The 22698-nt window shown below is 40.1% G+C and overlaps 1 protein-coding gene across 4 annotated transcripts in view; it reads left to right on the top strand.

Annotated features, from left to right (window-relative positions):
• Positions 1–3222: 3222 nt before the first annotated feature.
• Positions 3223–22698, top strand: part of ATP8A1 (ATPase phospholipid transporting 8A1) — a 103616-nt gene continuing 84140 nt past the window's right edge. For 2 of the 4 annotated variants that reach the window (XM_040064351.2, XM_040064349.2), the window contains exons 1-7: positions 3223–3336; positions 11057–11171; positions 12339–12438; positions 13897–13995; positions 17023–17068; positions 19830–19870; positions 20730–20803. In XM_040064351.2, coding sequence (XP_039920285.1) covers positions 3288–3336; positions 11057–11171; positions 12339–12438; positions 13897–13995; positions 17023–17068; positions 19830–19870; positions 20730–20803 — 524 coding nt within the window. In that variant the 5' untranslated portion in view covers positions 3223–3287. Of the gene's footprint in view, positions 3337–11056; positions 11172–12338; positions 12439–13896; positions 13996–17022; positions 17069–19829; positions 19871–20729; positions 20804–22698 lie in introns of those variants that run through there. The other 2 variants (XM_040064348.2, XM_040064352.2) reach the window with 2 other exon arrangements.

Genomic DNA, 22698 nt, shown 5'->3' with positions numbered 1-22698 from the left:
ATAGCCGTGTTGGAAAGCACACTGGGATGCTTCTGTTTTGCAGTCCTGTCATGTGCATTCCAAACAAGTGATGATCCAGAGCTAAATATTGGATTCCTTAAATATAGAGCACATTTTCAAGTGCATAAACTAAGCATACTCTCAGCTTAAAAAGCTGCAGAAGCCTTTTCTGACCTCTTTGTATCAAAATGAGAAGAGTGGGGTATGGAGGTGGAAACTTCTTGAGTAACATAGGTTCCAGTTATACAGAAGAGGTGAAAGGATGGAGCTCATACAGTTGTCTTCCAAAGGAAAGAAATAAATACAAAGGCCAGTTGGTTCTGCTGGGAGGTCTTCTGAGGGAAATATAGAAGAAATAGACACTACTGTGCTTCTACTGGAGTAATGTTGCAAGTGGATGGGGACTGTTAGGAAATATAGTGGCTGAGTTTCATTCATCTGGATGACAGCTGGATGAACTGTGTGTTGTCTAACTAAATGGTTAAACATGTTTATCTTACCATTGAGACTTTGTAGAATAAAAACTGGCAAAATGGAGAATTTCTTATCTCATGGCAAGTTTTAAAAACCTTACTCATTCTTTCAAATATTAGTCATGCTATAATTTCAAAAAGGCTTTTTCTTTAAAATAAAAAGAACTATTAAGCTTTCATAATAACTCAGAATACACAAAAGTATACCAAGAATAAAGCTAGTAATTTTGTTGCTGTGCTGTTTTGTGAGGTGGATAGTGGCCTTATTTGTAAAATACCTACTCACAATTTTAAATAACACTTGGCAGCATTGTTATACTGTCTTCTGTTCTCAAGAGGGTACACTTCCAGCTACCCAAAGGTATCAGTAATAAGCATCACTTGCCAGGGATATTACAGCCAAAAAACCACAGTTTAGACATAAACTAACATCCAAATGTGGATTTAAGTGTCAATCCTATTTGCCAGCACCACTGTAGTAATTTGGGGAGAAATGCATGTTGACTGGCATGTATATTGATTTACGGTGAATGTCACAATTTTGTTGCAGCCTTTTAACAATAGTGAAGCTGCTAGGAATTGCAAACCACCACTTCCACCCCCTCAAGATCCTCTTTCACAAAAGGGTCCTATTTATGCTGGGAGGTTTGTATATACATATATATATATATATATTGAGTTCCCTACATGATTGCTTCAGTCAGGCTTCAATGGAATCTCACAGAAAACTAGAAGCTGTTTCTTGCCTAAAGCAATTTGCACTAGCCAAGACTGCCCACAGCTGAGTGACCCACACTGAATACTACTTAAAACTGGATGAGCAATGCATGTTGTTTCCAGGCATTTTGTTTTACCAGAAATATGCACGAAGAGACATCTTTCTACAATCCTTTCTGTAGTTCAGAAAAGGAAAAATGAAACTCAAAACCCACAAAAACACAAACAACCCACACAGATTGCTGCATAGGATGATGCAGAAGAGCATTCTCTTTTGAAGGACACTCTTGAGCAGGTTTTCTGGCCTGTGACTTGAAAGAAATCCACAGTATTTATTTCCCAATGCAGTTTTCTCTGAAGCAAATTATTCCCCTTCCTTGATATCTGAGCTCACCATTTAAAAAAAACAAATTCTTGGTTCACTTTCCTCCATGAATGAAGCACTACTTCATAGAATCATAAAATTATTAATACTGAAAAAGACCTCTAAGACAATTGAGTCCAACCATTAACACTGCCAGGTCCATAACTAAACCCTAAGCCCCAACCATATTTACATGTTTTGCTTGATCCACTTACAGAGATTAAATGTATACAATTTTATCAAAGATTCATTCCGTTGCTGTCAAGACTATATCTCATTTTCTTATAGTGGGTGTGTATGCTCTATACTGAAAAGAGCAGCAATCCCACATCTGTAATCTGTGTTATGTACTTTCTGGAGGACACAATGGTAGCCTTTAATGGACACGTCAGCCTCAAATCCTCTCAAGATTTATGAGACAATAGCAGCTTTATTCCATTTCATAAGTTCCATCATCCTCTAGGCAGTCAGTATGCCTTATGCCTGAGTGAAACAGATGCAAGACATAATTATGCCAAGTAGACCTGCCTCCAAATCCCGTCATCTTTCCTATTTTCTTCTGCAGCCTGTTTTTACTGTGGCTGTTTTTCACCGCGGCATAGGGACAGCATGAGGCAGGCGCACTGCTCAGCCTGTTGCAGTCACCCCAGGGTTACGCTCACAGTCCTGAAGTGAAAGTGCCGCTGCTGCTTCCGCCCGAGGCATCTGCAGCGGGGACCTCCTTTCCACCAGCCCGCACAGGAGCAGCGCTCGCATTCACACTGACTCACGGCTGTCAAACTGCGGCATCCTGACTGAGATTAAAAATAAAAAGCCGGGCGAGAGTTTGAAGGCTGCCTGTCAAACAGAGCGTGGCACGAACACTCTACCCGCCTGAATGAGGGCTACGGAACACCGTTTCAAATTCCCTCTTCGGATGAACGCCTCCCAGCCCCCACCGCGCCCCTCGCTCCATTTACATCTCCCTCAGCAGCGTACGAGACCGAGGGAGGCAGGAAGGGAGGGAGTCAGCTCTGCATATAATCACGGCTGAGCAGCTCTACCGGCGCGCCGCCGGGCCCGCTGCCCTCCGCCCCCTGGCCCGCCTGGCAAGGCCACCGGGCCGCTCACGCCTTGCGGGGCCCCGCCTGGCCCCCGGCACTCCCCGCCTCGGCCAAGGGTCCCGCCCGCCGCGGCTGCCGGAGACGCGGGGCGACCTTGCCCGGGGCTTCCCCCGCCCGCCCCCAGTGCCGGGCAGCGGCCCAGGGCTCGGCGCGTTCCATTCCCCCGCGTCACGGGGTGGGGGGGCGCACGGGAAGCCCTTCGCTCGCTCCAGAGGCGGGACACAGACCGCCGTAGTGCCGGTGCCCGGTTAGGAGCAGTGACCCCACAAGCCCGAGCCCGGGGGGACGGGGAGATGGCGGCGGGACGCTTCGGGACAGGGAGGCGCGGAGGGCGGGGGCGGAGTTGGTAGGTTCCGGAGGGGGCCGGCGAGTGCGGAGCGCGGGCGCCGCGGCTGTCAGTGAGCAGCGGCGGCGCCAGCGGGAAGAGGCGCAGCCGGGGAGAGGCGCTGCCGGGGAGAGGCGCTGCCTCGGGCTGCCGGAGCCGCCGCCTCGGGCTGCCGGAGGAGCCGCCGCCGCCGTCGGGACCCGCCGCTCTCGCCCCGGGCCTCGCGGCGGCGCAGGGCGCGCTCCGCCGCGCGGCAGGTGCAGGGCGCGCCGTTGGAGGGAGGCGGCCGCGCCACCGCCCCGGCGATGCCGGCCGTGCAGAAAACGGTGTCCGAGATCCGCTCCCGCGCAGAGGGTAAGAGCCGCACGCCTCTCCGCGCCGGCAGGGAGGGACGGGGGAGCACGGCCGCCGTTCCGGCGCGGAGCCGCGGCGGGGTCTGCGCCGCCTAGGCGGGAGGGGGCTGTGGGAGCCGGTGTCGCGCCGCCGCCGCGCTCCTCACCCCCGTCTCCTGTCGTGCCGTCCGGCCCCGGTGGGGCTGCGGCGGCGCCGACCCTAGCCTGGGGCGTGAGCGGTGCCGGTGTTCTCGGGGAGGCCTCGTATTTATGGTTGTCGATGTCCGGCGAGCCCCAGGCAGCATTTTGCCCCTCAGCGATGGCAGCGCAGGTTTCAGGGCGAGCGGTGGTTTCGTTTTCCCCGCGGTGTTTGGTGCTCAGTCCGCCGGCCCCAAGCGGCAGCGGGGGCTCATGGCCTGGGGTCCTCGGCCCGGCAGGAAGCCGGAATCCCTCTTCAGTGTGTGTAACATGTACGTGTGTGCCGATGATCAGAAAGAAGCCTTTCTGACATAGGGCTTGTGCCGGGAAGACAGTGCTAAGGTCTCGTGCCTAAGTGGATTTGTTTAACCTCAGGTAAGGTGTCAGCAGCTGCCTTGTGAAAAGAATCACTGCAGTGCAATTGCATTACTCGTAAGATTTATTGCATGCAAAGGTAAAATTTGAAATCGTGAACCCCAAAGCAGCGGTATGTTGGGACAGCCTGTGATTTTTGGTTGCTGTAGGTAACAATAACAGTATCCTGGTAATGGCATAAGAAGTATTGAAGCAAGTATGCCAGATTTAGCTCCTTGTCTGAAAGTGTCCTTGCTTAAACCATATATCCAGTTGACTTTTTGATTTTTTTTTTTTTCGGGGGGGGGCGGGGAGGGGGGCTTTGTTTTGCTTTGCTTGGTATAGGGAGGCAGAAACTTCCTCCCTGTGTCTTTCTTCCTTTTTTCCAAACAAAGAATATTTTGATTTTTGGACAAAGAAACATAGATTAGAAGTGGGATGTTAGATTGATGTTATCTTCCAGTTTTACCATGTTATATGTCTTCCTCCACCAAAAGTAGGTTTGTAGGAGGTCTGGCTCTGCCTAAGAAATGTTAGTGGCAAAGAAATAGAAGAGTGAGTCTTTCTAAGAAAGGGAGAAAGTGCATCCTTTCAGAAATGTTTCTGACGTGTTTACAACCACAGCAGCAGTTCTATATACTCACAGTGATTAGTAGATGCATATAACAAGACTAGTTAAATGTCCAATTTTTCAGTGGTTAATTTCAGTTCTTTTCCACTTAGCCTTGTTCCAGGCAATGGGCTTTCACTGCAAGCTGAGCATTGAATAAAGAAATTGGGAAAATTGATGCTCTCTTTAAAATTATCTAGTTACAGAACTCTTAATGGTTATTAACTGAATAAATGTGGTGTTCCCTAAAGGTAACTGGCTATCTAAGATTTGCAATTGCAGTAAAAGGAAAAAAAAGAGTCTGGTTTATTTTTCAAGGTTGAATGACTGTGAAGCAGTTAATACTGGGTTTAAGAAGCTTAGCAAAACCACTTTCTTTAGGACTGACAGTAGGTATAAAACGTCTTTTAAGAAACTTAACTTTTGCAAAATTACATGATAGGTTTTTTGTGACATCAATCGAGTTGATTCTATATGACTCATATTGTACTTTGATATATATGTAGTACTACTCAAAAAAAATTTAAATCTGTTACTGTTTTTTTAGGCTTACATTAATGTGACACTAGCTAATTAATTTGATCTACATTTAATCTTTGTTTAGATTTAGTTCACAATGAAACCAACATCAGTTAGTCTCTTTTTCTTTTTGAGATGAGTGCTTCCAAGTTCTGTTAGTCCATACATTTAGACTACATAGTGGGCATTTCTAAACAGCTCTTTGTAAATGCTACTGTTTTCTAAAAGAGAGAACTCCAGCACCCTGCTGGGTGGGTCTCAGTATTTGACAGGGGCATAAAGGAACTGTCAAACCCTTGTTCTGACAATCACCCAAGTCTCTTTAGATAAGCACTATGCCAAGTGATGATAAGGCTTCTTTCAGGGAACTCCACCAAAGTCTTGCCCCCAATGCAGAGTTGTTACTGGCGGGGTCCTTCTGTGTTCTTGGAACACTAGTAATACTGTAATCACCAACAACGGCTTCCATGACTTCTGTCATGGTGTGGACCATTCCTTAGCCTTGTAGGGGTCTGACAGACAGTATTACTTTCCTTATTTTAGAATTTTTATATTGTATCTTTGGGCTTAAAAACTCACTTTTCTCTCCTGTCACTGCAGCAACTAATTTCTGCTTCAGAGACCTTTTCCATGGATCATGAACTTCCTTACCAGGCTGAAATGTCTTGGACACCATCTCAGAAAGAACTAAGCTCTCTCTCACAAGAAGCGATAATGATAATGTTATTAGAAAAAAAAAAAATCAACTGTTGTGCTCAGATAAAACAAACTGAATCAGAACTGTCAGAATGATGTGCACATGTATCATTCCCAAGAAGTGGTCAACAGCTGCGCAGAAGAATTGACACTACAGTCTGTAAATTATTGCAAAATAAAAATTGTAAACCAACATGTTACCTGCATAGAAAAAAGAATTTGAGCAAAAAGGAACTAATGATTTTGTGCCATTCTTCCAAACCTCTGCAAGTTCCTCATGGCTGATGAAGGATAACCAGGCAGGCTTATAACCATGTTTTAATAGATTTTTGTGTCCGTTATCCTGTTGAAAGGGACAGGTGCTGCTTACCATTCTGAAGTGGTATGAGTATCAATAAAGTCGCTCACAGCACAGAAGATCTGGCCCTCTTAAACAAATTTAGGAAATTGGCGTCATGTATTCTGCAATTGCAAGACACATGGGGAATCTGATCTCTGAGTAGTGTGGCCTACAGCTTTATTAAATACAGTAACTAACTGTGGTTATTTTAGCTATATATAGTTTCACAGTTAATATATGCATCTATTAAATAATATGAAATTGAATTATTCAAATAATTCTGTTTCTTTTGAGAGGTTCTGGGAGAGTGGAATTGTTCTTTGCAGGTCTTAATAGGGGTCTCTGAAGATTGAAGCATTAATCCTTTTCCTCTGTGTGTTGGTGGAGTTCAGTGAACTATAATACATCACTGAGAAAGGGTAAAGAGTTGAGATACCATGATGCTGCCTACCAAAACTAGTAGGTAATAACTAGTTCTTGTTGGTGAAGGTAAATACTTGTACAAAAATCTAGGTGAAGCTAAACTTGGGTAAGATGAGGTGGCTTTCACGTGAAGAAAGAAGGTATTTTGAAATTCTGTAGGGGTCATCCGATTGTCTTCAGCAGACTATTGATTTTTGTAGTGCCTAATATATCCTTAGGTATTTCTAATTACAGTCTTTAGGACTATATAACATTTTACCAGATTGTTAGAGTGACTTGTGTCGGTTGTTTATTTCTGGCCAGTGTGTTTCAATCCCAGTGCTTCACAACAGGGAAAAAACTTGGTTTAATTCTAGACAGGTTTGATCATCTCAGTGGTGCCAGCAGGTTCAAGCAGGTCGTTTAAATTCGCTCCTCAGAAGGACAGACTGATGAATCACGTTCCCAGTGCCTGTTCTGTCACGAAAGGTCTGTCATGGCTTTACAATAAATAATTCTGAAGACATTTTCTTTTTCATAGTGATTCTGTCTTTGAACTATGCCACGTGCTTCAGAAATATGAGCTAGCAAACAGACTGTTCTGACTTTGGCTGGGATAGAGTTAGTTTTCTTCTTAGCAGCTGATGAAGTGCTGTGTTTTGGGTCTAGGATGAGAATAATATTGATAGCACACTGATGTTGATAGCACACTCAGTTGTTTCTGAGCAGCACTTACACTAAATAAAGGACTTGTCAGCATACTCATACTTGGATGTTTGCAAGAATTAGGGAGGAGACACAGCCCAGGGTAGCTGCCTCACAGCTGACCAAGGGGATATCCCAGACCTTTTGGCATTATGCTGAACAACAGAACCACGGGAGAGTTGGCAGAGGGCTGGCGGCCTGTGTCTCAGGGACTGGATGGACATTGGTCAGTGGTTGGTGGGCAATTGTGCATTACTTGCTTTGTATATTATTTTATCATTACTTTCACTTCTTTTTGTGTCCTGTTAAGCTGTTTTTATCTCAGCCCATGAATTTTTCCTTTTTTCTGATTCTCTGCCCCAGCACTTGGGGTAGGCGAGTGAGTGATTGTGTGGTATTTAGCTGCCTGCCAGGTTAAACCATAGCACTTAGTTATATAAGAGCTTCTTGGCTGCAGCATCAGCTTTCAAAGGTTTTGAAAGCTCTACTTAGAGAATAAAAAATATTTTTTTAATGATTAAGAGGGGTTTATTAAAATCTTTTTGGCAATTTGGTTGAGGGTTTTCTTCCCTTTATTTCCATATTGCAGTATATGCATATGTAACACTGTCCCATTCCTGTAATGAAAATGAGACTGTTTCATGGAAAGAAAACTGAAAGTCTTAAACTACCCTTCCTAAAGGAAAAATTAGGGGTGTGGAATTTACTGTTGTTGTTTTACTAATGTAGAAACTTTTTAATCAAGAATGGTCTAGGGAGAGTCCCTGCAAATACTGTGTGTTTGAAGAGAGATACTTTTTGCAAATTTATTGTTGGAATCAAAATACGGTCTTCAGTGGGTGTCTTGTTGAAAGAAGCTCTAATTGGTTTGGGGGCTGTGTTTGTTTGTTTCATTGGTTTCTTATTTATTTGCAATTTGTTGTTATTGAAGTTTTATGGGAGCTGTTCGTTGTTTGGGGTTCTTTGTTGGTTTGGTTTGGTTTGGTTGTTTGTTTGTTTTGCTGGGTTAGACTCCCAAATGAGCCTGTGTGGTTCCTTGAGGAGTATTTTGCCAGCCCCTGTTAAGGTGGGCCAGCCAGTTAGGCTGGCTGCCCTTCCTCTGAAGAGACTTCTTGAGATAAATTCTGATGTTTGAATGCACATGTCTTTCATTGTGCAAGGAAAGAAATAGAGAAATTGCAGAGAGTGAATATAGTAGTGGGGATTTCCTGTATCATAATAGAGTCTGTGAATTACGAATGCAAATGGGATGAAATTAAAAGCTACTGCTGAGCCTTTACTCAATGTGTGGAGACTTGACCTTGCAAAGTTGTGTCCAAAATGTATTTTGAATAGGTAAGAGGCAATATATTGGGCCAGTAGACTGAAGAATGGCTTGGATTTTGCCTAACATGTTTGCAGACATTTAGAAAATGTACAAGCATTAAGTTTTCATGTACAGCCCTAATTATCCTTGACATGCTATACATTCTGATGTATTCAGTTGCATTATAACATAGGAGTTCTCAGTGTCTTATTCTCATACAGAATGAACAATGAATATTTAACAAGCAGCTATATACCCACAGATTATTGATATCATGTGAAAACTTTATGGTGATTGATTTGTGCTATACTTGTTGGTACTTTACAGGCTCCTGCCTGAAGATTGCTTAGGCCTGTTGTCAGCAATGTAGTTACTGACTGGTTGACAAAACATTAGTGAAAAGCCTTGGGAAAGAAGAATACTTCGGTCTCCCCTTTTACAGATGAAAGTTGGGATGCAGGCTGGCGCAAGATTCCTCAAAGTCCATTGAAGAGTGTACAGAAAGCTCAACTTTCATTGGCTAGTGGAGGCAGGTATTGGGAAATGTCAGTGAGTCTAATAAAACTATTTCAAAATAAGCACACACAGAATGAAGAATATACTTATACCACTTCTCTGGGAATAATCTGGCTAGTGTCACAAAGAAAATCCAGAGCAAGTGAAGGAATGGTATCTCATTGACCAACGAAACTAACCAGCGGAGATTAACCAGCTTAATGGCCTTGGCTTCCAATGATCATGCCCTTCCAGCTCAAGACTGGTCCATCATGATGAGCAAGAAATCAAGCCAAGGTGGCAGAAGGACTGGGTGAAGTAAGGCATTTGACAGTGTCCCACACAACATCCTTGTCTCTAGAGACACATGGATTTGGTGGATGGACCACACAGTGGATAAAAAAGTGTCTGAATGGATGCATTCCAAGAATTGCAGTCGCTAGCTCAGTGGAACATCCTCAGGGGTCAGTATGGGAACTGACACTTTTTTAACATCTTTGTCAGTGATTTGGACAGTGGGACTGAGTGACCCCTCAGCGAGTTCGCTAACAATGCCAAGCTGTGTGATGCGATTGACATGCTGGAGGGAAGTGATATCACCCAGAGACACCTTGACAGTCTTTTGAGGTGGGCTTGTGTGAACCTCATGAAGTTCAACAAGGCCGAGTGCAAGGTCCTGCACCTGGGTCAGGGCAATCCCAAGCACATATACAGATTGAATGGAGAGTGGACTGGCAGCAGCCCTGAGGACTTGGGGGTGTTGGTGTACAAGAAGCTCAGCAGGATTTGACATTGTACATTTGGAGCCCTGAAGGCCAACCACATGGGCTGCATCAAAAGAGGCATGACCAGCAGGTCAAGAGAGGTGCTTCTGTCCATCTTCTCTGCTCTTGTGATACCCCACCTGGAGTACTGAATCCAGCTCTGGGGTCCCCAGCATAAGAAAGACATGGACTTGTTGGAACAAGTCCAGAGGAGGGCTACTGAGTTAATAACAGGACTGGAACAGATGTATGGAGACAGGCTGAGAGAGTTCAGCCTGAAGACGAGAAGGCTTGGGGGGGGCCTTCTAGCAGCATTCCAGTGTCTAAGAGGCCTGCAAGGAGGTTACAGAGGAACTTTTCACAAGGGTCTGTAGTGATAGGACAAGGGGGAATGACCTTAAGCTGAAGGAGGTTAGGTTTAGATTGCGTATTAGGAAGGGAATCTTTAAGGATGATAAGGCATTGAACAGGTTGCCTGGAGAGATTGTGGACTCCCTATCCCTGGAAATGTTCAAGACCAGGCTTGATGATGTTCTGAATAATCTGATTGACTGGAAGGTTCACTGCCCATGACAGGGGGGTTGGAACTACATGAATTCTAAGGTTCCTTGTAACCCAAACAATTCTACGAATTATCAAGGAGTCACTGACAAAGCTTACATGTAAAAAAAGGAACCTACAAGAGCTCAAAGCAGCAATAGGTGGCTATAGAGGAGTGGAGAGAGATGGGTTTAGCTGGCAAAGTCACAGCCTACCTGGGTTTTAACCCGGTGAGTGGCTTGTAGACACAATTCTTGTTCTTCAGATGTAACAGCAGGAAGATGATGACTGTGGGAAAGGTGATGCCTCTAGACTGCATACCGCAGTGAACCTGGAAACAAAGGACAGAATAGGATGCAGTAAACACTGTCTTCTCCCCTTCAGTCTCGACAGATAAGATCAGCCTTCAGGAACCTGTGGTTCCTGATACCAGTTGGAAAGTCCAAAACAAAAAAGACTTACCTTGGTGGAGAAGGATCAGTTTAGGGAACAGTTAAACAAACTGGCAGTACAAGAGTCCATGGGATCTAATAAGATGCAATCAGGAGTGCAGAGGGAGCTGGCAGGTCTCACCATTAGGCCATTCTCAGTGATCTTTGCAAGGTAATGATGGTCTGTAGGGCGTGTAGATTTTTACTGAGCATCTTGATTATATAAAAAAGACAGTTTTGTTTTTTCAGGGGTCATTACTTGTGAGAAATGCAAATACATTGAGTTCATATTCACAAGAAATGTCTTTCTTGTCTCAAGAAGTGTCTCCAATCTTGTGTAAGTAAATGTATTTATATGGAAAATCATGCTGTGTTTTTACAGGCTATGAGAAGACGGAGGATGTTTCAGAGAAAACCTCCCTAGCTGATCAAGAGGAAGTGAGAACTATATTCATCAATCAGCCCCAGCTAACCAAATTCTGCAATAATCATGTCAGGTATTAACAAAAACAATATTGCATGCTGAATAGCAAAATTGAAATGGTTTCATTTATTCTTTTTCTGTCATTTCTACTGGCCACCAATGACAGTCTTAGATACTGGAGGGAAGAATGAAGTGAAATGAAGAGACAAGCTGTTTCAGTTACAAACCTTACCTGAATTTTTAAGAATGGAGTGGGGAAGGTATAGCTGCTTTACACCTGTATCCATCAATATGTTCCTAGAGGATGGATTTGTTCTTCAGGTTTCAGTTCAGCTCGTCTTTGAACCTATTCCTATTAGCTGAATAGTGATGCAGATGTACTGCACTTGAGCACAGCATTGTTTGTGCTTTGGAAACACATGGCTTTTTCAGTCAGCCAGTTACAAAGATGCTGTGGTTGCATAAGAGACTAGTTTTCTGGTTCAGGCTTAGAGACTTTGCTGATGGTTTATGCTGGGGTTTTTTGTTTGCTTTTGATTCATTTTAAGTCATACAGTAAATACTCCTAAGTAATGCGTGTTTACGTCTGATAGCATCCTCACTTCTGTTGTTAAAATTCAAAGGAAATGAACCTCAAAGATACCTCTGTCCCAGGTAGGTGTGTTTTCTGAAGGTACCTTTGATAATGTGCAGAAATTTTGTAGACATTGAGAATAATGTGAGATTTTCCGTGACATTGAAGAACTCAATATGCTATTTCTTGGTGTATTCAACTTTTCCTGTCTTTTGCTTGGTTACAGAGTAGAGGTCTTTTGCAGGATACATTCATTCCCCCTTCTATTGACTGTTTTGTGCAAGGTCAAAGTAAATATGACTTAAAAAGAAGTTAAAATATTCTTACAAGTCTTTTGCTTAAAAGTTTTTGGCATGATTGTTTTAGCATGTATTGTTTTAGAACCTTAGGTGGTGGTGGTCTGTTCTTAAACAGATGTAAAAGGCTGACAGAGAGCTGGGGGCTCAAACGTTTTGTGATAATGGCTTAGCAGAGGTTGTTTTGCTAGGATAAATTTTATTCTCTTCTTCCAGCCTAGCAAAAGCACACTTAATATCCAGTGTTTATCAGTTAAGAATCAAAAAGCGAACGGTTTAATTTGAAAGCTTGAATAACTGAGAGGGAAAGAATACATTTGAAGAATTTTTTGTAGTTATAATAGTATGTGTTTTTGTCTCTTCCTTTCAGCACTGCAAAGTACAACATAATCACATTCCTGCCAAGGTTCCTTTATTCCCAGTTCAGAAGAGCTGCTAATGCATTTTTTCTTTTTATTGCATTGCTTCAGGTAAGATCAACAATAAGATGTTTTAAACTTGCTAAGAAACCATTTGTATTATAGACAGAGATACTGAGCTACTTGAGGTTGCTGAACTGTTCTTTCCAAGCTAGCTGGCTTATCAGAACAGCTGTATGATGTGGACATATCTTTAATAAAATGCTTGGGTTTGTGGTTTTCTTGCTCCTAGGAGATAACAAAATGCACACAAAGATTTTCCTATAAAAAGCTAAGTATAGCTGAAATTCTGTTGGATCAAAAAGAGTTGTAAAAAGTAAATTCCATTTAAAAATATCTGGCATATACAGAAAACTGTCACCTGTAGTTGGCATTTCTTCTAGAGGGTACTGTCTTAAAACCTGAACTCTGTGAACTTTATTCCTGTAAGTTCTATCAAGGGACAGGAATTGCAGCTGAGGGGAAGTGATTTTATTCTTAGCGATAAAGATTGAAATTGAGCCTGGACAAACAAAAACAGTTATGGAGTTCAATACTACAGCAACTATTTCCTGTAAACCAGCTAATCATTGTATTGGTTAGGAAGGAAGCACTCAGTCTGTTTATATCACCACTGTAGCTTCATTAGATAGGTTTGTAAAGTGAAATCCCTGATCCAGCTTACTGAGACTTTTTTGAAGAAGTACATAATATTCTGCACATCTGTATTTTAGTTTTGTGATAGTTCAAGTTGAAAACAGTGTAGGATTTTTGTATACTATTCTTTCAATGCATTAGCTGATGATAAATGAAAAATTGAACTGTGTTCAGGTGCAGTTGTAATTACCATTGACTAGTTCTGCATTTCAGACATATTTGATAAAAACACATTTTCTGCATGATTTCATATGCATTGTATACGATGTGTTGATTTGTCTGTTGAGGTGGTCATTGTGTTAGGGATTGACATACCAAGCAAAAACTACTGAAAAATGGCATATAAACAATGTGTACTTTTTCCTTCCTCCCTTCAAATGTTTCTTCAAGTCAAAGTTTATTGCTGTGTCCTAACTGCAATGTCTTTGCTTCTACTCTAAGTGCTTCAGACAGTTTTTTATGATGCATCTGCATAAGTAGCTTACAGCTGTTTTCTAAGGGGGGCAAAAGTTCAAGGTTTCATTAGATTTTCTGACTACAAGCCTGTGACTTCTAAATAAACATCCTGCTAACCCCAACTAACATCTCAGGTTAATCCAGTGGTCCAGCAGTGTTCCCTGTGCTGCCACTGGGCACCTCAAGCTAGAGAGAATACGAGGTTTCAGAAGTGTTAGCAAGTGGAACATTAGGACTTTAAAGCCCAGTGTCAGGGTATCAGTGAAATGAAGACTATAAAGGTGTCTTAGAATAATTAACACCATGTCTAAAAAATTATTTCACTTGTCTTTATTTGCACAGAAAGTACTGTTTCTTGTATTAAAAATGTTTTCAACCAGCAAGGCAAAATATTTTTTCTCCTTTTCTTTTTAATAGCAAATACCAGATGTGTCACCAACAGGCCGCTACACAACATTGGTTCCTCTCTTATTTATTTTAGCTGTAGCTGCGGTGAAGGAGATAATAGAGGATATTGTAAGTATTTAATAGCAATATTTTGTAAATAGCTGTCATATTTTTCATTTATAATATTACAAAAGTGTTTCTCAGTTGTCAAATCCAGGTCCAAGCATTTGATGTACCTCTTTATTTTTAATGTCATATATATAAAATCCTTAGTTTCACTGTTGTGACTTTTCATGGGTTTTTAGAGGGCACGGGGAGTAGGCCTTTTCAGTTTTTTTCCTGTTGCTCCAATCCAGTGCAATTTACTGTTAGCATTTCCTAAAAGCATTTTCTTGGTGCTAAGTGTGATCTGCTGACTCCTGATGGCCAGGAACAGACATAGAATTGGTCCTTGTTAGGCAGTGCCTTCATGTTTGCCAGGCTTTCCTAGGCTCTTTCCAGTCACTGTCTGTGGTAGTGGTTGTTTGGCTTTCTTCTTTCATTGAAAGAAAACTTCAAAAGAGCTGTGACATTGTCAATACAGAAGTTTTCCTTCTGATTTATTTTATTTTATTTTGAGGGAGAGAAGGGCATTTCAGTCTGTTTCACTTCATACAAAAGATGTTGGAGTTTTCCAGGTTTCTTCTTGCCCTCTCTTCACTAAGTGTATGATAGAAACCTGTCTCTAACTTGCTTAAAATAATTGAGTCTTTTAAGTGATACCTATTGTATCTAAGGAATTAAATTAATCTTAATTATTTACCAAATAACTCTAGATGCTAAGAATTTCTTTATCTGCTTTTGTTTTATTTCAGTTCTGCAGGTATGTTATGAGAAGGACAAGACATTATATATGTCATAATAAAGCAGAATGTCTTGTCTACTAGAGTAGGATTCCTGTTTGTGAGCTCTTCTCATTGAGTTTTGGAAGGGGTTGCAGATAGTATAGTCTTTCCTTGCACACCAATAGTAAGGTACCTGGGAAAATCAGATTTATTGTGTTTGAGCAGAATTACAACATACATGCAGAAACATGACCAAGAGGAGGAGTGTTGAGCTGCAAAGGAGGTTTAGAATGGGGAGTGGTTGGTGACATGCTGCCTTTATTGATACAGTCAACTTGGTTTTCTGCTCAGTTACCTCTGTGAATGGATGGTAGGCAAAGATAGAGACTCCCCAGGTTGTATGAAGCTCCTGGGTCACAGAGTTAAGAGGTCCTGCAACACGCAATGAGGTTTCCATTAAATATTTTGCTTCTATTTGGCATTTCTAGTTTTTCCTGCCTTACAGTCAACTTCCCCTTAAATGCCTTTGTTGCTTTCTCTTTACATAAACAAAACCCCTTTTGAAAAAAAGCCATAAAATCAATTCATGTTCTTTTAGATATTTTTAACCATTCTGCTGTTAATGCTTACAGACTTACACCATCTGTCAGTGTCTAGGCAAATATAAAACTGAGGCTTCTGCTACTGTACAAAGTGTCCTTTTTAAAATTATCTCATTCAGTTGCTTTTGTTATTTATTTCTACCATTTGCTCTTTGTAACTTGAAGTGTACATGTTGGTGTGGTAGGGGAGAAAAACAGAGATCAGATGTAGTGGGTTTTGCATATAGCAGCTAAATAAAGTTCTCATTACAAAATGCTACAGAGATAACCTAAAACCAATAGAGCTGTATTTGTTTTTGCTGAGAAAGCTGACCACTTTCTGCATGGTAAAATATTCAAGTGTATTCTCTTAACCATTAATTTCCACTGTGTCGCGGTTTTTTCACGTAGTGAAATATCTAGGATCTCCAGGAATGGTAATCTTCATTTAATATTACAGCTTTTGGATGGGAACCTTGTATGTGGCTATCAAGAAATACACTTGTCAAAATACTACATCTCTTTCAAGAATCAAATGTTTCTTTTTTTGGAGTGAAAAACCAAGAAGAGAAAGATGTTAGCAGAAGATATTCATGAACAGCATGTGTTTTCCAAATACGCTTCAAAGGTGCTGGCAGGATTTGTGACATGCAGTGTTAGATTGTCAGCTGTTTTCCAGTGATTTTTCACCCATCATTCCTCAGATAGCACTGGACATTAACCTTTTCAAAATGGAGGAGATTCACGCTGTGGGCAAATGGCCATCTGCTTTGGTCAAGTTATGCTTTCCCTTTGATCAAAGGTTATTTTTCCGTACAGTCAGCCATTTTTTTGAGAGGAGAATCTCCTGGTAATCTCTGAAAATCTAGTAAAAAATAATATTTCAATTTTGGCAGAGTTATAAGGTAGCATTTTAAGAGCTGCTAGCTCAGAATCAAATCAGCATTTTATTGGCAATAAATCACTCAGGTATCTTGACCTAATTTTCTTTCATTGTACAAGATGGCTTCTGATTTTGTTTGCGTCACAAAGGCATGAGTTCTGAACATCTGTTTAAAAAGTGTACCTGAACTGGTTATTACTATTTAAATTAATTTTCTAAAACATGTTCCTGCTCAGTAAAAACTGAGTTCATGAGTGCTAAGTAGTGTGTTTAAACTAGTACTCTCCTAAGCTTTTTGTATCTCAGTTTGGTCATACCTTGAAAATGCTGGTTGTTAATAGCTGTATCAAAAGATGTCTCCCAGCTGTATTAAAACTGGGGGGCATCATCGCCTTTGTAGGGGGATGTGCTGTTGATTGTTTGCTTGTCTGTTACTGCTGTTGAAGTCTGGAGAAGCTTTGTAGAAGTAGTCATTACGTTTACACAGTCATTGCCTGACTTCAGATGTCTGTGTGAGACACTTAGATGAAGAATTGTTCCACGATCTTTGCTGTAGTAGAATCATCTCGCAGTTCCAGGAAAGGGCAAAGTTACAGTACTGAAGTGCACCAGTTCCTTCTGTAAGGAACGTGTCCAGATAGAGATTGCCCACAAGAAAGGATATTTTAGTACAATGCAATTAGCCTAGAACGGGATGTGACTTTCCTGGTGTTCGTAACTATGCGAGTAATTAATAATCCTGTTTAAATTTTTACCTGGTTTATTGACTAGATGAGTAGGAGGGGCTGATAGATGGGGTTTTTATTAGCAGTATGAAAGCTTTATCTTCTCAACAGATGTCTTTAACCACTCTGCATTTTTAATTTAGAAAAGGCATAAAGCGGATAATGCGGTGAACAAGAAACAAACTCAAGGTAGGAAATTTTGTTAATGGTTGGGGGGGGGCGGGGCGTTGAATTTTTGCACATGGTAGTATATACAACTTGAACTACTGACGTAATTGAGTGGGAAATTGCATGTGCAGATTACCTCAAAATTTGTAATGTAAACAGTTGAAATAATAATTTGCAGTGACGTTAGCCCCACAAAACAGAATATGTTCTAGATTAAAGTTGCGAGATTCCTAAGAAACTTGAGCATTTACTCATTTAGCATAGGTGATGCTGTCACTGTTAGAAGATCGTAATCACCTGTATATTTAATGGGCCTACTTTATAATTAAGTCTGCATTTCTGAGTCCACATAATTTTTTTGAGCCAGCAATAGGAGGGAAGCATCCAAAAAACTGTCTTTCTATGCTGCTTCAAAACTGTGGATAAAGACTAATGGGGTTCTTTTGGGTTTGATTTGTTCGGGGTTTTTTTATTAAATCAATGTAACACTTTGATTAGAAATTATGAGATACTTAGCCAGTGTACCATAACCAAAACATTGGCATGTGGGTTTTTTTAATAGATACTGATTAAAAAAAAGTGGTATAAAACTGGTGTTATTTTAGCTCAGAAAGTGAGGGAGATATATTAATATATCCTAAACGTGCTTGTCAGGTAGGATGTCAAAATTTAGGTTCCTGCTTTACTGTTCTTCAACTTTTCATGCTGTTTGTTCTGAGGTAGAGCTCTCTTGATGGAAATAGTCCTGTTTTTATAAACAGGAGAAGGAATGAGTGTCATATGAATTTGATTGCAGAAAATATGAAAAATACCACAGAGAAAAATACTACATGTAATCCTTTTAAATATATAATAAAAATAGCCATAATTTTTTTAGAGAGAAATGTAGTAATCAGTTAAACAATTGTGTAGCACTGCTAAATACTGGAAACATAAATTTTAAGGACTACCTAAATTGTATGTACATCTTGTAAAATTTATGGGTCTGGGAGGGCAAGGTAGCTTAGGAAACTACTGAGCATGTAGAAACTACTGAGCTTAGTAGCAGGTATGGAGAGATTATGGGAAGACAAAACTATTGACTGAAGTCACAGAAATAGAAGTCTCCAGAGGGCAGGTCTGGAGAAACAGATAACCTCTTAGCAATACATAAAAAGCAAAGAAAACTTAATATCGACATCCAAAATTCTTTAATTAACCACTCATAGCTTTTGAGATTGCAAGCAACAGTTTTGGTGGCAGTGAAATCTTAAAATGTCTTTTCAATTTTTCTTTTTGTCCAGAGTGTACAAAGTTTTAATAAAGACTTGTTTTACTCTCTTTTCTGCCTCGTCTTCTTGGTTACCTCTCATCAGAGTCTTTGATAACTGTTCGTAAGATTCCTGAAAGTTCCATGCATGCAGAAGAGTATCTTGGAAGTTAAATGTGTGATGAGGATAAATAAAATATTGCTAGCACTGAGAAACACGTTTCTTAAGCTAAGTCAGGATTAACATATGTGAAGCATTGATCATCATCCTGACAAAGCAATTTTTAAATGTATTGTCAAATACAATCTATTGTCAAAACAATAATTAAAAAGTTAATCAGTACAGTACTCTCTTACTTTGTTTTCATGTATTCAGCAGTTCTGTGACTCTGAAAAGCAGCAATGTGTGTAGTGTGTTGTATATGTGGCTCCACCTTTGGTTGCCTTTTAAACACACAAAATTGTTAGTGACATGTGCATGTGTAGATTCTGTATATGGGTCCCCATGCAACTTTCTGTTCCTTAATGATGGTCTGTATCTCAGTTAGCCTTAAGTAAATTAACTTTCCAAAGTTTACTATAAAAAACCCTTTCACAAAGGATTTGGATATATTCGGCGGCATTGTGGATGATTTTTGTTGCCTCAGGCTGCATGCATGTATGATACAGCAGGACACCATCAGACATTCTGACAGGATGAAATCTGCACTTCTGTACTGTGGTGAAGTAGCCTTCTGTAGTCCAGATGGAAAATGCTTTTGAAAATTAGCTGTTAGAGACAGCTGAAAAGTGGGAGATACAAATGCGAAAGGCTGCAGAGGGCTTGATGGTACAAGTTCTCTAACCATTATATAAAAGGTGCATAGCAATACCACTTCTTTCTTTGTTCTCATAAGAAAGTGGATTTAACTGAATGTTAGTGTGTGTCAATTGTCCTTAAAAACTTACCAGATCAAGCTAAGGTTAGAATACTCTTGAGATTTCAGGTGGCTCAGCATGTTTTCATGAGTCTGACTCGTCCATTTGTGAGCTGATTTTAACCAGTTAAACCAGCCAGAAACAAATCCAGAACGAAAAAATGATAGTGTCCTTCCATGGAGTAGATTAAACTGGCTTATCAAAGGGTCCAGCAAACCTTGGAATAGTGAATATATTCCTCTTGCTGTGCCCTCCCCCCCCCCCAATAATTTCAAAACTTTTTAACTTTGGAACTTTTTATTCCAGTTACTGATTTATTTTCGAAGACACATTATCATAAAAATCTATATCAGATTTATTTGATTCTCAAGGCCTGTAAATGTTCTAATTGACTTTGTAATAAGATTCAATGGTACAAAAACTGTTATAAAGAACACATGCTATATATTGAAATGATTGATCCAAATTCATAGAAACAAGGCATGCTCTAAAATATTATGTAAATGAGATTTGTCTGTATGGCTTTTCATAAAGGATCTAGCACATACCTGTATACTGCAGTTAGATTGTACGACTGGAAAATTCTTTATTTTTTTCTTTTTTTTTTTTTTTTAGTACTAAGAAATGGTGCATGGGAGATTGTCCACTGGGAGAAGGTGTGTGTCTTTATTGGTCACTTTTAGAACATAATGCATATTCAATATTTGTTTTATTTCTCCATGTTATTGTTAATGATAAAAAAATAACCGGTATTATGGGAAATGTATAATCTCTTTTATTTTATTTTTTCTTTGTCTCTCAAAACATACTTTGAAGTCAAGTCTGTTTTGATGGCATGCATCCAAACTGGTTCAGTGGAAATAAGCTGAATAATATGATGGCTGTGACAAAATTAGTCACTTCCTTACTATCAGGTGGTTTGCCAAAGCAGAAACTTCTTTATGGAAACTACTTACTTTGTGTATTTTTTGAACTTCATTGGCTTAAATCATGAGAACTTTAAAGACTTCGATGCAGCGATTAGGAAGGGACTCTTAAAGGTATTTTTCAAGAACTAAATGTTATGCTACCATCTAGTCACTTAGTTTTGATGTTGTTTCCATACCTGAAAACTTGAAGAAAACTTGATTCACTGTAATTTGGAGGCAAGGTTCCGATTAAATTGGCTTATAACTTTGGAAAAGCAAGGATGTAGTATGATGCAAAAAAACTGCAGTCTTAGGTGAGATTAATTTCTTCTTTAACTCGTCTTTCAGTAAAGTATTTTACAAAACCAGCAAATTAAAGAACTGCATAGAGAAGGCTATTAAAAATTAGGCTTATTTGGCTAATTAGGCTTAAAAGATTAGATTTCCAAAGAATTCCAGTAACTCCAATTGTACAGTCTAGCTTCTCTAAGTGTGAGTTTCTAACCATCTTGCTAGCAAATTCAGCAGGTAAATATTTACTGTGTTTAAAACAAGGGTATAATACATTTTGTTTGAGACCATTAACCAATTCCCAGTTTTCTTTCAGGTAGATGTTGGAGATATAGTTATAATAAAAGGCAAAGAGTATATACCTGCTGACACTGTACTGCTCTCATCAAGGTAGAGATGCCCACTGATGCTTATAGTGTAGAGGCTGGTTTCTCTACCCTGCATTTATTTATTTATTTGTGATTGCTCCAAGGAAATAAACAATAAACAAAAGTGCTGCTGTTCTGAAGTGTAGTCTTGTGTTCATTTGGTCATTTTTCATTTAAGGCAATGCTTTTTTTTTTTTTAAACTGTGACAGTTGCAGTTTTGCCATTACACTGGCATTCAATTTACCCATAAGAAAAATGTATTATGTTAATTTTGTTGTTGGATATAATACAAAAAAGTCTGGTTCTCTGTCTAAAAATTGGACCTCAACTGCCATATTTAACAAACTGGCTTTTTGATATGTATGCGAAAAATTTCATCCATAAGTAAATCAAAATGGATATATTACAGGGAACAGAAATGGTGTTTAAATTACATAGTCTCCATTTTGATAATTGAATCAGGGGAAAAAAGTGAACATGAGATGTGAATCATCAAATTAGCACTGTTAGAACACTCACTTTATTATCTAATATATGTATTATGGATAATTTCATCAGTTGAAAGCAAGACAATTTTTAGCATGTCATGCTGTGACCCTTTTTACATGGACAATCGAAGTTGTTTATCATCATTTCCTTGGACAGTTTTATTTAAGAAATCCACATTTTAAGTGGGAGATGCACATTTTTCAACATCTATTTGATCAGGTCAACAGACAACATATTCTAAGAATCCTTTTTAATGATTATCTAAATGTGAATGTATTGTAACTTTTTTTTTCCTGGCACAAGCAGAAGTGTTACATGTATGACTATGATTTAGGTGTGAACCCTCGATGACCCCACTGAGGTTAATTAATCTTCTCATGCTTTGAATTAATAAAGTTAGGACCCTGTGCATTTCTGTTGACAGACTGTGTATATTCTCTGTATTCCATTATATCTCAAAATTAAGTGTAGCTGTTTCTAAAGCAGTTCTAATAAATTATTATCAAGTGTAAAGTTGTTCCCAGAATATACTGTAAATTTCCTCCACAGTCTGGGGGGAATTAGTGCCCTTCAGTGCTACTGTTAGTCATAACTTAGCTTGTGTTGAGTGTCCTCTGTAAACCTTTTACTTCTGTACTTTGAGAAGCATTTATAAATTCCCCACCAAGATCTTTGCAGGCAATACGCCATGCAGCAAGGACGCTTTTTCTGTTGGCCTGATGATAGCTTCTGTCATGCTAACTGTAGTGTCTTGCAGGTTGAAGAGATTACGTCCTCTCAGAGAAGCTTCTTCATAATCTTTCTGAGTAATTCCCTAAATTTCAGTCTATTCCTAGCTGTCTTCACAGTTTTGCCCTTTCAAATTTGGAGGACACTTGCATCACACTTGTGGTTTACACACAGGAAAATACCAACTGCCTGAAAAGCCTACTTTGCAATCCTTGTAACCCTGAAGGAATCTTGTATCGTGAGCTGACAGTGAAAATAATACCTGCTGCAGGACTTGGTCAGAATTGTTTGCGCTTTGTTTAACCCCTCTTTAGTGCCCTTACTAGAGCACACTGTGTGTGTCCAACTGTGACCATTGCTCACACTGAATTTTCCTGTTAGCTTTTCTTCTAGGATCCAGTTTGTAATGGGGACTCTTTGATTAACAATTGCTTTTCTAGGCCCAGTTCAGGCATTTCTTGCAGCGAAAACTTCTTCCCTAGTGATATGACTAGGATCCTGTTTCAGCCTTTCTTCCAGGAGAGAAGTCTGTACTACTACATGACCTCTAATTTTGCCTGCATACTGGCAGGTGCTCTCCTCCATCTCTCATCTCCATATGGCCATGTTTTTTTCAGGAGGACTGTCATCAATTTTGCTTTCAGGACTTTATTGATGCCCAGTTACATTTTAGGTTCCCAAAGTAATGTGAGTCTTTG

This window comes from Hirundo rustica, chromosome 5 (genome assembly GCF_015227805.2).
Source record: "Hirundo rustica isolate bHirRus1 chromosome 5, bHirRus1.pri.v3, whole genome shotgun sequence".
NCBI classification, from domain to species: domain Eukaryota; kingdom Metazoa; phylum Chordata; class Aves; order Passeriformes; family Hirundinidae; genus Hirundo; species Hirundo rustica.
The sequence above is the reverse complement of the archived record's forward strand: the minus strand, read 5'-3'. Positions and strand labels throughout refer to the sequence as shown.